General features: G+C 42.1%; 1 protein-coding gene across 4 annotated transcripts in view; it reads left to right on the top strand.

Moving 5' to 3' along the window:
• EVA1C (eva-1 homolog C) overlaps positions 1–14,752 on the top strand; it is a 49,082-nt gene extending 34,330 nt beyond the window's left edge. For all 4 annotated transcript variants that reach the window (XM_083500366.1, XM_083500367.1, XM_083500365.1 and 1 more), the window contains exons 4-8: positions 108–260; positions 5,440–5,583; positions 11,666–11,734; positions 12,201–12,290; positions 14,281–14,752. In XM_083500366.1, the coding sequence (XP_083356492.1) occupies positions 108–260; positions 5,440–5,583; positions 11,666–11,734; positions 12,201–12,290; positions 14,281–14,723 (899 nt within the window). In that variant the 3' untranslated portion in view covers positions 14,724–14,752. The remainder of the gene's footprint in view (positions 1–107; positions 261–5,439; positions 5,584–11,665; positions 11,735–12,200; positions 12,291–14,280) is intronic.
• Positions 14,753–15,399: the final 647 nt, after the last annotated feature.

Genomic DNA, 15,399 nt, shown 5'->3' with positions numbered 1-15,399 from the left:
AAGATTGCACTTTCAGCAGTGATCTTAGGTTGTTTTTGTAAATGGACCAGACTAACAACCAGACTAACTCCCCACCAGTAAGCACTGTTTGTCTCTTTCCTTTGCAGCTGAATATAAAACCAGATTAGTGTGTGAGAATGAAGAACTGAAACTCCACTGTAAAGAGTCGAAATTCCTTAACATCTATTCTGCCTCATATGGCAGGGCTGCACACAAGGAGGACACCTGTGCTACAGAAGCGGGCCACTTCCCTCAGTTTGGTAGGTTGACAAAAGAGGGGGTTGGAGGATGGATGGCGGCTAACAGATTGAGGTTGAATCCTGACAAGACAGAAGTACTGTTTTGGGGGGACAGGAGGCGGGCAGGTGTGGAGGATTCCCTGGTCCTGAATGGGGTAACTGTGCCCCTGAAGGACCAGGTGCGCAGCCTGGGAGTCATTTTGGACTCACAGCTGTCCATGGAGGCACAGGTCAAATCTGTGTCCAGGGCAGCTGTTTACCAGCTCCATCTGGTACGTAGGCTGAGACCCTATCTGCCTGCGGACTGTCTCGCCAGAGTGGTGCATGCTCTGGTTATCTCCCGCTTGGACTACTGCAATGCACTCTACGTGGGGCTACCTTTGAAGGTGACTCGGAAACTACAACTAATCCAGAATGCGGCAGCTAGACTGCTGACTGGGGGCGGCCGCCGAGCCCATATAACATCGGTCTTGAAAGACCTGCATTGGCTTCCAGTGCGTTTCCGAGCACAATTCAAAGTGTTGGTGCTGACCTTTAAAGCCCTAAACGGCCTCGGTCCAGTATACCTGAAGGAGCATCTCCACCCCCATCATTCTGCCCGGACGCTGAGGTCCAGTGCCGAGGGCCTTCTGGCGGTTCCCTCATTGCGAGAAGCAAAGCTACAGGGAACCAGGCAGAGGGCCTTCTCAGTAGTGGCGCCCACCCTGTGGAACGCCCTTCCAGCAGATGTCAAAGTGATAAACAACTACCTGACATTCAGAAGATATCTTAAGGCAGCCCTGTTCAGGGAAGTTTTTAATGTGTGATATTTTATTGTATTTTTGGTTTCTATGGAAGCCGCCCAGAGTGGCTGGAGAGGCACAGCCAGATGGGCGGGGTATAAATAATAAATTATTATTATTATTATTATTATTATTATTATTATTATTATTATATTATTATCTGTGTTAGGTCAGATTCACTGGCAATGACCACTGACATCCCCCAACCTGATGTCCTCCGTATATTTTGGACTACACTCCCACCAGTCCAGCAAAGCTGACTGGAGTTACATTCTAAAACATCTGGATGGGGAAGGCTGGAATAGTGGGTTAAACCACAGAGCCTAGGACTTGCCGATCAGAAGGTTGGCAGTTCAAATCCCCGCGACGGGGTGAGCTCCCGTTGCTCGGTCCCAGCTCCTGTTCGAAAGCATGTCAAAGTGCAAGTAGATAAATAGGCACCACTCTGGCAGGAAGGTAAATGGTGTTTCCGTGCGCTGCTCTGGTTCGCCAGAAGCGGCTTAGTCATGCTGGACACATGACCCGGAAGCTGTACACCAGCTCCCTCGGCCAATAAACTGAGATGAGCGCCGCAACCCCAGAGTCAGCCACGACTGGACCTAATGGTCCGGGGTCCCTCTACCTTTACCTTTACAGCTATGCTGTATGAATGTAAGCTTGCGAACACAATTGCCCTGATTTTTGGACAGGAACTATAGACATGGAAAATAATTATTTTAAAGGCAACCTAGCTAAAGTTCTAACACTTTTGTTTAGCGATGCCAGGGCACTGTCTTGGAAAACTATGGTAAAAAAAATGCAGGATTCAGTTCTTAGTTAATATTTAACTGTTTAACAGGATTCAGGATTTCAGCCAGAGCGCTGCTTGTTTATGCCTTAGTTCCAAGTATGCGGCATGGATGCATTTAGTCCTATTTTCAGCATATTCTGAGACCAAAATATACACAAAGCCTGTTCAAAACCATCTGGGTTTTGATGACAACAAAAACCCATGTGGGAATTACTGATGACATAGGCCTAGTTCCCAGGGCCAAATCAGGTCACAGAGGCCCCCTGATCAGATTTCCTGCTGTCTCTTTACATTTTGGAAAAAGCTTGAAGGTTATGTCTGCATGCAGACAGTTGTTCTGTGAAGCATCCCCATGTTCCTGCTTTTGCCTAATACAGAGGTTGAGAAGGAACCCCTTATTTTTTCTCTCCTCTCTTAGAAAGTGGCTGGCTGTCAGAGGAATTTGGGGCAGAGATACATAATGCCTGAAGTTGTGTTAAAGGAAGTCTGTGCCCATGTGGTATTAGTAATAACAATGATCAATTCGTTTTCAAACAGGAGAAGGGGGATGAAATGATGAGAGCCCAAAAAGAGAGTGTATGAAAGGAACGCAAGCTTTTTTCTTGAGGGTACGATGACGTCACAAAAACATAAGGGAATTCTTCTCCAGATATCTGGGGCGGTTGCTCAATGAGATCCTGCTGCCTGAACATTATTTTGACAAAATATGCCATGTGTAATATTTATAAGTAGGTCCCTCATGCATCTGCTTCCACAGCAAAACTTTAACTACAGTTGTACCTTGGTTTTCAAATTTAATCTGTTCCGGGAGGCCGTTCGACTCCTGGAACAGTTCGAAAACCAAGGTGCGGCTTCCGATTGGCTGCAGGAGCATCCTGCAGCCAATCAGAAGCCGCAACAGACATTTGACTTCCGAAAATTGTTTGAAAACCGGAACAATCACTTCTGGATTCCGATCGTTTGGGAGCTGAAACGTTCAAATTCAAAGGCATTCCTCGGCTTCCGAGGTTCCACTGTACTTGAGTGAAGCCGAGATGAACATGAATGTTTGTATGTTACTTTCACCACACTTGCTTGCTATAGGCTCAGCTGGACCAGCTCATGCACCAAGTGGACAGCTACATCTGTCTATCAAGGTTTCTGTTTCCATTTGCTGCCCCAGCCTAGCATTTGGCTTGGTAGCCATTGATATGTTCTCATTGGCAAGGCCGCTCCAGATGTTTCATGGATTATTTTCTCTCTATGGACTATAAGGACCATACTTGCCTAGCCCATAAGAAGATTGTAAGGCTCAGTGCATAAAATGAATACCTTGGAGAACCAGGCAAGCTGGCACATGTGCATATTAACGTATTGCTTATAAAAGTGAAGGGGAAAAATGGAATTCTATGTTAACAGGAAGCAGGGTAATAAAAAATCAAGGCTTGGTTACTTTGACTTCATGGTCTACGCAAATTACCTCCTCTCTACGCCAAACATTATAGCCTGCCAACTGTTCTAAACTTGGCTTGGCCAAGTTCTTGTCTGTTGTGTTCATCACCCTGCTTTCAAACCAATCATTTTCCCAATAAGGCACAAGATTTAAAAGACAATTTATTGGCCAGCGGAAATGAAATACGATGCCAAGCTGAGAGAATGGGGAAAGTTTTAGGTTCCCATATGTTCCTGAAGCTATAAATTGTTCTGGTTAATATTACAAATACTTGAAGGAAAAGTTATGCAAAAGACAATATAACTTGTGAAAAGGATCACGTTCAGGGGCCAAACTAGACCTGATGTTAAAAAAGCATGCTTGCATTTAACAAGTTTTATTTTATCCTTTCAAATGCCTCAAACATTATATCCCACTATTTGAAGGGTTGTTGTTTTTCCATATTGGATTTGCTTCTTAAAGCTCCCTGGTCCCAAGTATGGTGAGCCCGCGAATATGCAAGCTTTTATTTTTATTTTCTAGGAAATTTCTAGCACCAAGATTTAGTCTTAGAGAAACATTTTTTAAATGGATCAACAAGCAGCAAGGGAAACAGTTCAAATCACATGAATGTTGTCTGTTCTGTTTAGTAAACACGGCTATTTGGGATGAACTTCTTTTCAATTATAGCCTTCTTTCCAGCATCACACAGTTGTCACTGCATGATATGCAGTGCACACATGTGAATGTGTGGAGTGCCCAATCTTTGCTGTACAGTTGGCTCTGGCTAGTCCATTGAATTGAAAGCTTTTGTGCACTACAGAACAGAAAGAGAAGTCTACCAGTGTTTGAAATGGGAGAGGCTTTCAGGATCGAAGAGAAGGATTGCCAGTCTCATTAAACTCTACACAATTTATGGCTCCAGCAGCTCTGAATAATTTGCATGTCAAAACGTGTCTAAAATAAAGCCAATTAGTACCTGAAAAGAACTTTCCTTCAGAAACAACAGACTCCAATCTGTTGAAAAGCAGCTCAAGTCAGAGCTGATATTTTACAGCCATGTTTTGGAAATGCTTTTATGACCTCGTCTTTTCAGTGCCAGATGGATTCATGTCCATTACATTAAAAAAAACACCAGCATTGCTTGGCACCCTTGTGGTTAGTAACCACTGATCACAGAAGCAAGGCGGCAGAGTAAAAGAGGTTAGACAATGGACTGTGCTCTCACTCCTGCAGTGATCACAGAAGTCAATATGTTCCTACCATTATTGTGTGTGTGTTGCCATCTCCCTTCATTTTGGCATTGAAATAACGACTCTCTGAAACTTAGCTTGTGAATTTCTGAGCCTAATCCCAGTCAAATCACTTTACTTCATAGATTTCCTTGGCCAAATCTACGATCAAAGATAGATATACACTCATATACAACACCGTCGGATCAGACAGGACAGGGGTAGCTAATGTGGTGGCCTTCAGATGCTGTTGACTAAAACTCCCACCATCCCTGGTCAGTGGCCATGCTGGCAGGGGCTGATGGGAGAACATCTGGAGGCCACCATGTTGACTTCCCCTGAGATAGCAAGATGCAGTGTGTAAAAAGGGCATGTGTTGCTGAGTCCTGGTGTGTTTGTAGTCTGCCTCCCAAATTCTCAGAGCTGCATGAGGGTTGCCCACCTGCACCTGTCCAAACTTGAAGTGTCATTCTCCTGTTCTGGAAGTACTGCTTATCTCAAGAGATTAAAGAGAAGGAAGTAAGAAGGAGAAGATGGGGGAAAGTTGGCATTACTCCAGATCTTCCAGTAATTTTTTTGTTTGCTTGTTGCACGGGTGTGCGCGCGCGGGGGGGGGGGGAGGCAAAATTTGATGCCTCTCCCAGCTCTTACACTGCCTTCCCAAGCTGGCTAAGTGAAGTGCTGGGCTTTGGAAAGGAGGTGTGAGGCTCTGGCAGGGTCCCGGATCCCTCCCACATCCTTCCCAAAGCTGGGAAACTGCTAACTAGGCTTTGGGAAGGAGGAGCGAAGACTCTAGGACCCTGTCACAGCCTTCACATTGAGCCAAGCTATTATTGCAATGAGTAGGTTTCTTGAGTTAGCACAGTGTTTGTAATAGCAAGTATATATTTCCAAGCACACATGTATATAATAGCTCCTTTCTTTGAACAAGTCATTGGTATCTATATTTGTATGACTGTTTTTTAAAATTTCTCCCACATTTCAGATTGCTTTTCCTATTCAGCTTTAGCAGTATTATCTAAGATGTGTTATGGGAAACAGAGATGCAAAATCTTTGCTAACAACCATAACTTTGGAAGACCATGCCTGCCTGGTGTGAAAAAATATCTCAACGTCAGCTATGCATGTGGTAAGAAAAATTACATTACAATTTTTTTACATTATAAAATCTGGATTTTATGATGCCAGATTGAGAAATCCACATGTATATAAAGAGGCATTTGTTTCAAAATCTGGGCTTCATCTTAAACCTGTGATATGTATCATTCCTATATTTTAACACCAGAGTTGGGTACAGTCATACAGTTACAGATTTATAGTGCCTAGTTACTATCAATAAAACCTTGAAAAGAATAAAAGATGAAAATAAATGTATTAGCAAAAATATTGCCCACCTGCAAAATGTTGTTCAATGACAATTAGTGTGAATGCATGAGTGTGAGGGTTCCAAGGGAGGAGATTGCAGCTGCAGCACTTCCATTCCATCTTCCTCCTGCTAATCTGCCATGAACTAAGGCAAGGCTTGTCTTGCTCCAAGCAAACCACAAGCTGCAATGCACTCTTGGTTATACATCTTGGCTGGTCAGAAGTAAGACACACCATGAACCTGGTTTCAGATGATACACCAAGTCAAACTATAGCTTAGCTCACAGCAGCGTTTATAATGTTTGAGGTATTTTGTGTTTAAATATTTTATGGTAGCTGCTCAGAGTGGTTGGGGTAACCTAGTCAGATGGGTGGCTCATCATCATCATCATCAATTCAGTTCAAAGTGTTCAATTTGTTGACCAGAGGACAATAAGTGTATGTTAAGGGAAAGAGCAGGACGCGGGTGGCGCTGTGGGTTAAACCACAGAGCCTAGGACTTGCCGATCAGAAGGTCACCATGATGGGGTGAGCGCCCGTCGCTCGGTCCCTGCTCCTGCCAACCTAGCAGTTCTAAAGCACATCAAAGTACAAGTAGATAAATAGGTACCGCTCTGGCAGGAAGGTAAACAGCATTTCCGTGCGCTGCTCTGGTTCGCCAGTAGCAGCTTAGTTATGCTGGCCACATGACCTGGAAGCTGTCCGCCGGCTCCCTCGGCCAATAAAGCGAGATGAGTGCCACAACCCCAGAGTCAGTCACGACTGGACCTAATGGTCAGGGGTCCCTTTACCCTTTACTTTTAAGGGAAAGAGCATGTATTCTGCAGTGTATTGATTTTGCAATCTCAAACACACACACACACACACACACAGAGAGAGAAACTGTCAATCACATTTCTCTTTCTCTCTCTCACACTTGATTAATTTCAAATATGTTTCCTGCCATGATAATTTGATGCAGCCTGGAGCATTTGCAAATGATTTGATGCTTTAACTGTTTTCCACATGGCCTAATGGCTTTGGGTAAGGCAGAGTTTTGGAATGTGTGAGATGCCACACACACCAGTGGGGGCTTGTGTTGACAGACTTCCAGGGAATGAATGCAATAATTACTGTAAGCAAGTCTGTTCATAGACGTTTCTGATCATAGCATTAAGTTCGCTTTTCCTTTGTTGGTGTCTGCAGATGAAGATTAATGCATAGCAAGTTGCAAGGTCATGTTCTTTTGTCTCTAGAGTCAGGAGAGAGAAACTATTGAAAGCACTTTGGACTAAAAAGAGCAACGCATTTAAGTATCAGTGCTGTTTATTTTTAGGTTTCTTTTCAGAGTGTTATTTATTGTCTAGCAGCCAATTTTCTTCTTCGGTTTTTGAAGCCCTATTTTAACTTACCCACCTTTTATATGTAATTTTTAAAGGGATAAACAGATCCATTCATCCCATCTTAAGAACTGCAGATTCCAGTGGGTGGGCTGCATCAAAACTGGGTGTGCCACTCAAATGGACTGTAAAACAGATTATGCAGGGCTGCTGATTGGGCAGAGCCACCTGGATCAGCTATGGGGCGGAGGTGGGTAATACGGGCTTCACTATCTACACACACTATAGGCACGATAGATGTCTGCTGAAGGTGTTGAGTCAAGTACAGTTGACATAAACTCTCAAATGGGAATGGGAGGGAATGTTTTCTTTCTAAATTCCACGACTCATAGCCTTAACTTATGCCAGCAGCTCACCTTTTTAATTACTACAGCTTAGAGCATAGATTCCAGAACAGTGTGTTGCACGCCGGTGTGTCATGAGAGGTGCTGGAATGTGCCCTGAAAAATTAATCCAGCACATTGAATGCATTGACTGTTCTGTGGCCTGTGGAGCAAGGAGGTCCCATAGTGAAGCTTTGATCCTCCTCCTTTCCACCAAAATATGAACCGTGAGTCACCAAATCCCAAGGGAGGGGTACAGCTGATAGGTAATGGGTGAATTCTAGCACCGTCCAGAAAACACTGTCCTCCCAACCTTGAGCCCTGATGGAGTAAGTAAAGGGTGGGAGACAAGAGGCTATATTAACTGGACTGCCCTGAAATTCCAAGGAGAAGACCTGCCTATTGTTTTGGGAACTGATTAAACATATGTGAAATGTATATGTAAAATTTAGACAGATCTGTAAAATGTAAGCAGATATTAAATGTACTTCTGGTTTTAGTCCAAAAAAGTGAATCCCAGATATCAAAAGTGTGAAAAACCTTCTCTACAGACATTGTGCTATTCCACACAATATTCAAAAGCCAGGCCAAAACAAGGAGGGATTTGCAACAGAATGTTGCAGTGTATAGTGGGGGCTGCTATTATTGCACATGCGGGACTTCCATTGAGCCTGATAATTGCTCTCTTGTGTCTGGGTAGTGCTGTTTTTGTTGCATAAGGAAAGGCACTCAGGTAATTGATTTGACTATTAATATTATAGGATCACTCACACATTTTAAAAGCACTTTAGCAATCATTCAGAAATCTTTGCCCAAGGCATTTTTATGTACATTACCACCATTAACAAGTTATGGTTTTTCCATTTTACTCCCTCCACCTAGTGTGAATGAAGGCACTCCCCACACCTCACTTCCTACCCCAAATGCTAGTCCAGACTGCCCTGCAATAAAACTAGGACTCAGTTCAATAAAACAAAACAACAATTGGAAGTCAAACCAGAATTAGCTTAATTAAATATATTTTAAGACAACAATCTGGATTTACATAATAAAGAACTAATAAGTCATTTATTACAAGCATTGAAACGCAATATAACCAGAGACTGGAAATACCTTTTGGGCACAACAGACAATTGGTATAGACCAGTTTGGGAAACTGCCCTCCTTGAAAGATTATCCAATAAACTACTGTTGACACATGGACAGATTAAGAAAGATGGCTTTATACCAGTGTGGATTAATTTCAGAAAATGAACAATCCCCCATCAGCATTTTGCTCAGTCTGGTTGATCTAAATTTAAATTTAAACATACATTATTCTATTCATTTCGAATTCCTCCCCCCATTCATCAATATAGCAACACTTTATGTTGCTTCACCGGTAACATAAGAGGAAAAATGGTCATTACTCATACTTAATCTAAGCAAAACCACAAGGGCTCCTGATTAGGTGTTTAGCTGCTGTGTGATGTTGACTGTTATCTGTTAACTTTGCTCTATCCTGTTTCCCCCTTTGTTTTTGTTTAAACCAATTCACAAAACTTATACATTGAACCATATGTTGTAGATATTACTGCAAATTTATTGTCCTATGTTTGTGATATATAAGTGGCACAAGAAGACTTGGTCTATTTATTTGTATCATTTATTATTCCTATGATCCTTGTTTATAGAGCCCGATTGAAAATTGTTATTTTATATATAAAAACCCCCACCTAGGAGTTATGATGTAATTTGTGACTGGGTGGCAGTGATAACCTTCAGCTTTATTTGACCATCTCTGACACTCCTTCATTCCTCTTGTCTCCCTTCTGATATTTTTCTTCAGGATTGTATGCCAATTTTTCTAAACACTTCATTGCTCTTTTTTGATGAGAAAGCTGCATTTAGTATTACAACCATATACAAGCAGGGAAAATAATTTAGCTTGGAAAAGAGTGCATGTAACCTAGAGAGTCTGTGTGCATTGTCAAAATGTCAAAGCAACTGTGATAAAAGATAATGCCTGACTTCCAAGCAGTGTGGAAAAAAATCTGACACCTGAAGAGCTAGTCATATACATGATATGTGCACCCTTTTTAATCTTTGCTGGAAGAATGTGAAATATTTCCAAATTAACATCCCAAAAATGCATTGGGGCAGACATGGATTGAAGAAAAATGTTCACTGTCTGCTTAGACTGATAGCTATTCCACTTTGGAGTTATAATTGCCTAAGGGTGTGTGTATGAGTAGTGGGGAGAGGGCCCTGCCGATTGTTAAGTGCCAAACTACATGTTGCAATGGAGAAGAGAAGATGTAGAATTAAACAGCAGCTAGCTGAAATGCATGAGTCCATTTCTTCATGAGTCTCAGGCCTAGTCATTATATCCATGGCACAACAGACCAGATGTTGTTTTCTTGTCTTTGTGGCCTAATCCACATGGTAAGCCATGAACAGTGTGCTGTTTGGTGACAGCCACCATGTGGATCAATGGCACCTGTAAGGGTCATGTGCTCACCACGTAGATCCTAAAATGAAGTTGGGCTTCATGCTAAATATACACACCTAGATGGCACCACTGAAAACAGTTAGACTTACTTCCAAGGAGACATGCATTGCACTGTTACAGTCTTGATGTTTCAGAGTCTTTAGCATTTGTGGCACCACATTTTTATTCTATTACAGCGTCTTCGGGGACTAAAATAATCTGTCTCAGAGCCACAAGTCACATCACAATAGAGGTGTCATGGCCATTCTAAAAGCATCCTCAATGTGTTTATCCAAACTAATTACAGTGGTACCTCGGGTTACATACGCTTCAGGTTACATACGCTTCAGGTTACAGACTCCGCTAACCCAGAAATAGTGCTTCAGGTTAAGAACTTTGCTTCAGGATGAGAACAGAAATCGTGCTCCAGCAGCGTGGCAGCAGCAGGAGGCCCCATTAGCTAAAGATCAGGTTAAGAACAGATCTCTGGAACGAATTAAGACTTAACCTGAGGTACCACTGTACAACTCTTGATGCTCAAGTTTGGAGAGGGGAAACATTTTGTCAATTTGAAGAGGAAGCCAGCTAACCAGTGTAGCACTGTCTAGCCCAGTCTTCCGCAACCAGGTGCTCTCCAGATGTTTTGTTCCTATCAGCTCGGGGAAGGCTGGGCTAGGCTATCTGATACCACCAGGAACTCCTGCTTCCCTGCATCTGAGTACATTTCCCCATTTTTAAAAAGCCGCCCTACCAAAAAAAGACAAATTAATTGATAAACACATGTTGTGCTTCCCCTTCCACAAAGCATGGGAGCCGGAAGAGTGAAGGACTGATTTGCTGATGCAGACACCTGACTCTTCAGCTGCAAAGCTGGGAGAAAGCCAGGCTAGTTTGGTGGGTGAGGGATGCATTACGTTATGAGCTGTCTCTCTTCATACGATGCCTGTCTTGACCCTAACAGGAACTCTCGGACTATTCACAGCACAGCTTGTGTTAGAGACAATGGATACAGAGAGTTACTAATAGAGCATGACTTCCCTATTGATGGTGTGCTGAAGATGTGGCTCTTGAAACAAAGGCAGACTCATGTGGTGGCACCTTATAATGAAATGTTTCTGAGCTTGCTTCTGTCTCAGTTTGGCAAGGGAGATGTGTGCATGGAAGTGCTGCATACCTTGTAAGCTGTGTCAGATCAGTGCTGTTTTTGCTAGACTGAGCACCTATTTCAAGAGTGGGGCTGCTCTATTTAGTTCCCTTCTCCTTCCCCCTCCCCAGCAGTTGAGTGGTGTTGTTACACACCATGTCTTTCCTTGGGAGACAAATTTGTGTGCAGAGCCTTATGAACAGCCTACAGCTTCAGGCTGGGATTTGTGAATCTGCAGGATAAGAACTTTTCAGAGTTGACACCCATCCCTGGGGAAAATAAGCAGCCAGTGTCCTTGGCATATCTAGACCTATTCCATTGCCTAATATGGAGAATGGTATCTTGACAGGAATATTCAGGGTGGGGAGTGAAATGGGTTATCTGGCAGTTCATAATGGTTTGGGGTTTTTTGTCTTACCTAAAGTTGGTTAACCATTTTGCCTCACCCAATTAATAATGCTTCTGTTGATGTCAAGTGCTTTAAAATATTAGCATATAATATCTTTTCTTTCTTTTCTTAAAATTTGCAGTTCCCAAATTCATATTTGCAGCAGTTGATCCAATGGTTAATCTAAACCCTTCTTGGAAGCCAAAAGAAGGTGAATATGGTCATTTTTATGGATCGCTACCAGCATTTGTCTTTTAAGTAAGGCCCTACAATGGTTTGATCATATAAATTGTAAAAAATAGAATATACTACCAACCAAGTGAAATGAGACCTTAGCAGGCATTTCAAATCTAGGTGGCAGAAAACATCAGGTTCAGTTGCTAGCATTGCCAGACAAAATGATATCAGGACAAACACATTTTATCCTAGAGTTAGGCCTCTTGAATGAGATGATTTATTAACATCTTTAGGATAAAGTTACTTTTTTTAAAAAGAACAACTCGTATTTGACTTGAGATCACAGAGAATCATGGGGATTTTAAAATTAAGAGCTCCTTTTGGGTAGGTTATATATATATATAAAATTAGTTAACTTACACACACATTTTCTAACAATTTTAAAGTACTTTGCTGGCCCTCAACTCTGATCTAACAAACCTCTCATTTGTTTTTATCAGGTATAAATTTTGATCCAAAAGAATCAAGATTTCCAAAGAAAGAAGGAATTATAGTTAGCAACAGTTTGGCTATGTTTGCTTACATTAAAGGTAGAAATTGTGTGTTTTGTTTCCTTGTATTCTTCTTACCAGTAATCCTGTTGAGTATAATTATACTGTTCCAGTACAGAAAATTAAATCCATGTAGAGACCATGGCTACAGTCTATAGAGTCTGCTGTAGAGTCTGCACATTTAGAAGGACATCAGGTGGACACTTTTTGATATGTAGGGATGGGGGAGAAAATCAGTTCCGTTGGTATTTAAATGAGAACCTACCAAATGCACATTTCTTGAAACAAAGCACAGCCATTTTTCGAAATCCTGAACTGCCAACTGCTGAAAAGAACTGTGCTGGTCTTAGTTTTTGTAAACTCGAAAGAGTTGTGCTTGTTTAAAAGCCTCTCTCTCTTTTACCTATACCTACGGGTCCCTTGCTGTGGTGCTATAGTGCTAAAGGATTTTGACACACCCACCCACCCAAGACTCCCAAAATTTTGACATTTTGTCTACACCCATTTTGATAGGCAGTCCTTGGAGGGTTGACCATGGGTCAATGTTGCCCTTGCCCTGTTCCCAATGTTGCCCTTAGCCACCCTGTTTTAGTGAACTTTTGTTGATTGCTTTTCATTACTGTTTGGATATTTTTATCTTTCTGGTTTCTGCTGCTCTGTTCTTTCTTTTCAAATGTTTGTTTGTTTATCACCATATTTATATCCCACCTTTCTTCTAAGGAGCTGAAGGTGGCATACACACATCTCCCCCTCCCCTTGGTACCCTTACAATGACCCGGCGAGGTAGGTTAGACTAGGAGATGGGAACTGGCCTAAGATCCTTCAGTGAGCTTCATTACTGAGTGGACATTTGGATCCGGGTCTCTAAGGTCTCACATTGGCTTTAGTGTTTTATTGCATTTTAAACCAATGTATTGTATTTCTGCCCTCCTAACCTGACCTGGAAGCCTCCTTTAACTATTTTGAAGGGCAGGAAATAAACCCGGAATGGGGGACCTGTGGCCTTCCAGACATTGCTCTAAACTCCCTTCCCTTTTGACAAATGATGGCTGTGTTTGATGGGAGTTGACATCCAGAGGGATACAGGCTCACTATCCCTCATATAAATGTTGTAGATAGATAGATATAGATAGATAGATAGATAGATAGATAGATAGATAGATAGATAGAATCTTGCTAGGCCCATAAAATCTGACAGCTGCTTACTTCAGATCATTCTATGGAGATTTGCAATCACAGTTTATCTAGAGCTGCCTTATGTAACATTAATGCTGTTTTCTATGAACCTGCTTGGTTCTGGCTTCCTCTGCATTGACCAGAATGCCACACATTAATAGACCAATGTGGTATACAGATGACAGGTACATTGTTATGCTGCTTTCTTTGCATGCTATGGGTGTGGGTCAGAGGGGGAGCAATAACATGTGGTTATCCCTAATGGCAGGTTAAAAGTGCTTGCTTTGAAGAGGTAAAATGCGCTTTTAGGATTAAGTGCTTTGGGATGATCATTAAAACTGTACAGGTAGGATTTAGAACAGAGATACTCAGATATTGTTGCATGGTCTTTGAAGCCAAACAGTACAAATGCCAAAAGTAAAGAACTAACAATAGCTGGCGAACTTTTCCAGAAATAGGCAGCTCTGAGGCAGATACAAACAGCTTTTCAGCGGCAAAGCTTCCCCTCTGCTTTCCCCCTAGAGCAGCCAGCTTCCTAGTGAGTCACACATTTGGCTGAAGTATGGTACCGCCTACACCAGGAGAGAAGCACTTGAAGATCTAGCCTTAGGCTTTAAGGATTATGGTGCCCACACTTAGACTGTTCAGCTGTCTCCCTGTGCCATGGTGCTTTGTGGTCAAGCAGGCAGGATCAGCTAGCCAGAGACAAGTTAGCAGGGCCTGGTGAACCTTGTAGGCTTGGACTGGCACAACAGAACAGGGCCTTTTCAGAAATTAAGATCTTTCATCACTACCCCCTTGTCTGGCCCTCCCTTTATAACCCTTTAGTCTGGGATTTTGTTTCTAATTTCAGATCACCCTGAAAGAGCTGCTCTCTTGTTTGTGTCTAGTGTTTGTGTTGGCCTCGTGCTCACACTCTGTGCTCTGGTGGTCCATGTGTCATGCTCTAATGACCTGGAAAAACTGCGGAGGGTCAGAAAGTGCTTGATACCAGAGGACAAAAAGGCTGATGAAAGCAGTGAAGAGGAGGAGGAAGAGGAAGAAGACGAGGAGGAGGAGCAGGAAGAGGAAAGAGAGGAGTCTTCCAGTTCTGATTTTCCCGATGAACTAGCAGGGTTCTGCAGGACTTCCTATTCAGCTTATTGTTCAATGGACCCAGCTGAACTTGCTGAAAGGATAGAGCGGAGAGAACAGATCATCCAGGAAATCTGGATGAGCAGTGGGTTGGATGCATCTCCTACTCGAAGCCTCAGTCCATTTTATACCAATGAACAGCAATGCATTTGTTTTGGATGAAAAACGCTATTTTTGCAATAAAAAAGAAGGGGGAGAAATGTACTTTCTGTGAAGGGACATTTGCAACTCCTAGAAATAATTATTTGCAAAGTTATATTATTAATAATTATAATAATTAAATGCTTTAAAATATGTGTGCGTTGCATATGCTGACTTTATGCCTCTGATTAATTGTACATTATCATTCTATCTAAACCATTTCTGTTTGAAAATGAATGACCGTATTAAAAACCAGCACAACACACATTTCCACTAAGGAAATTACATTTCTGAAAGGTACTGAAGATAAAAAGAGAGGCCACTGCATAACTAAATGGGTCACTTTGCAGACTTCTTTTCAAAATAACCTTTAGAAAAATCCTGTATGGTTTAGGCCGATCAAATCTAAAGTTAAATCAGAAATTTATTCCTTTAGAGAAGAATGTCTCCCACATTTAGTCACAATCTGTAGGGAGCTAGAAGAACAAAAGGAGGAAAAATGTCACTTCCTACTTGTGATACTTAGGAGTTGTCCGTTCTTTCCCTATGCAGAACTCACACGTTAATGTAGTAGCATAAAATATACTGGGGTGGAGTGGACTTTGGCTTTTCATTTCCTATTGTTTTAAAGGAAAATTGGAGCTTGGGAAAAATTAATAAAAGGGAACATTTCCCAATTACTAATTAGTGAGCTCAT

The sequence above is a fragment of the Podarcis liolepis genome (assembly GCF_965112155.1).
Source record: "Podarcis liolepis genome assembly, chromosome: 4".
NCBI lineage: Eukaryota > Metazoa > Chordata > Lepidosauria > Squamata > Lacertidae > Podarcis > Podarcis liolepis.
Note: the sequence above shows the minus strand (reverse complement) of the source record. Positions and strands in the feature narration are given on the sequence as shown.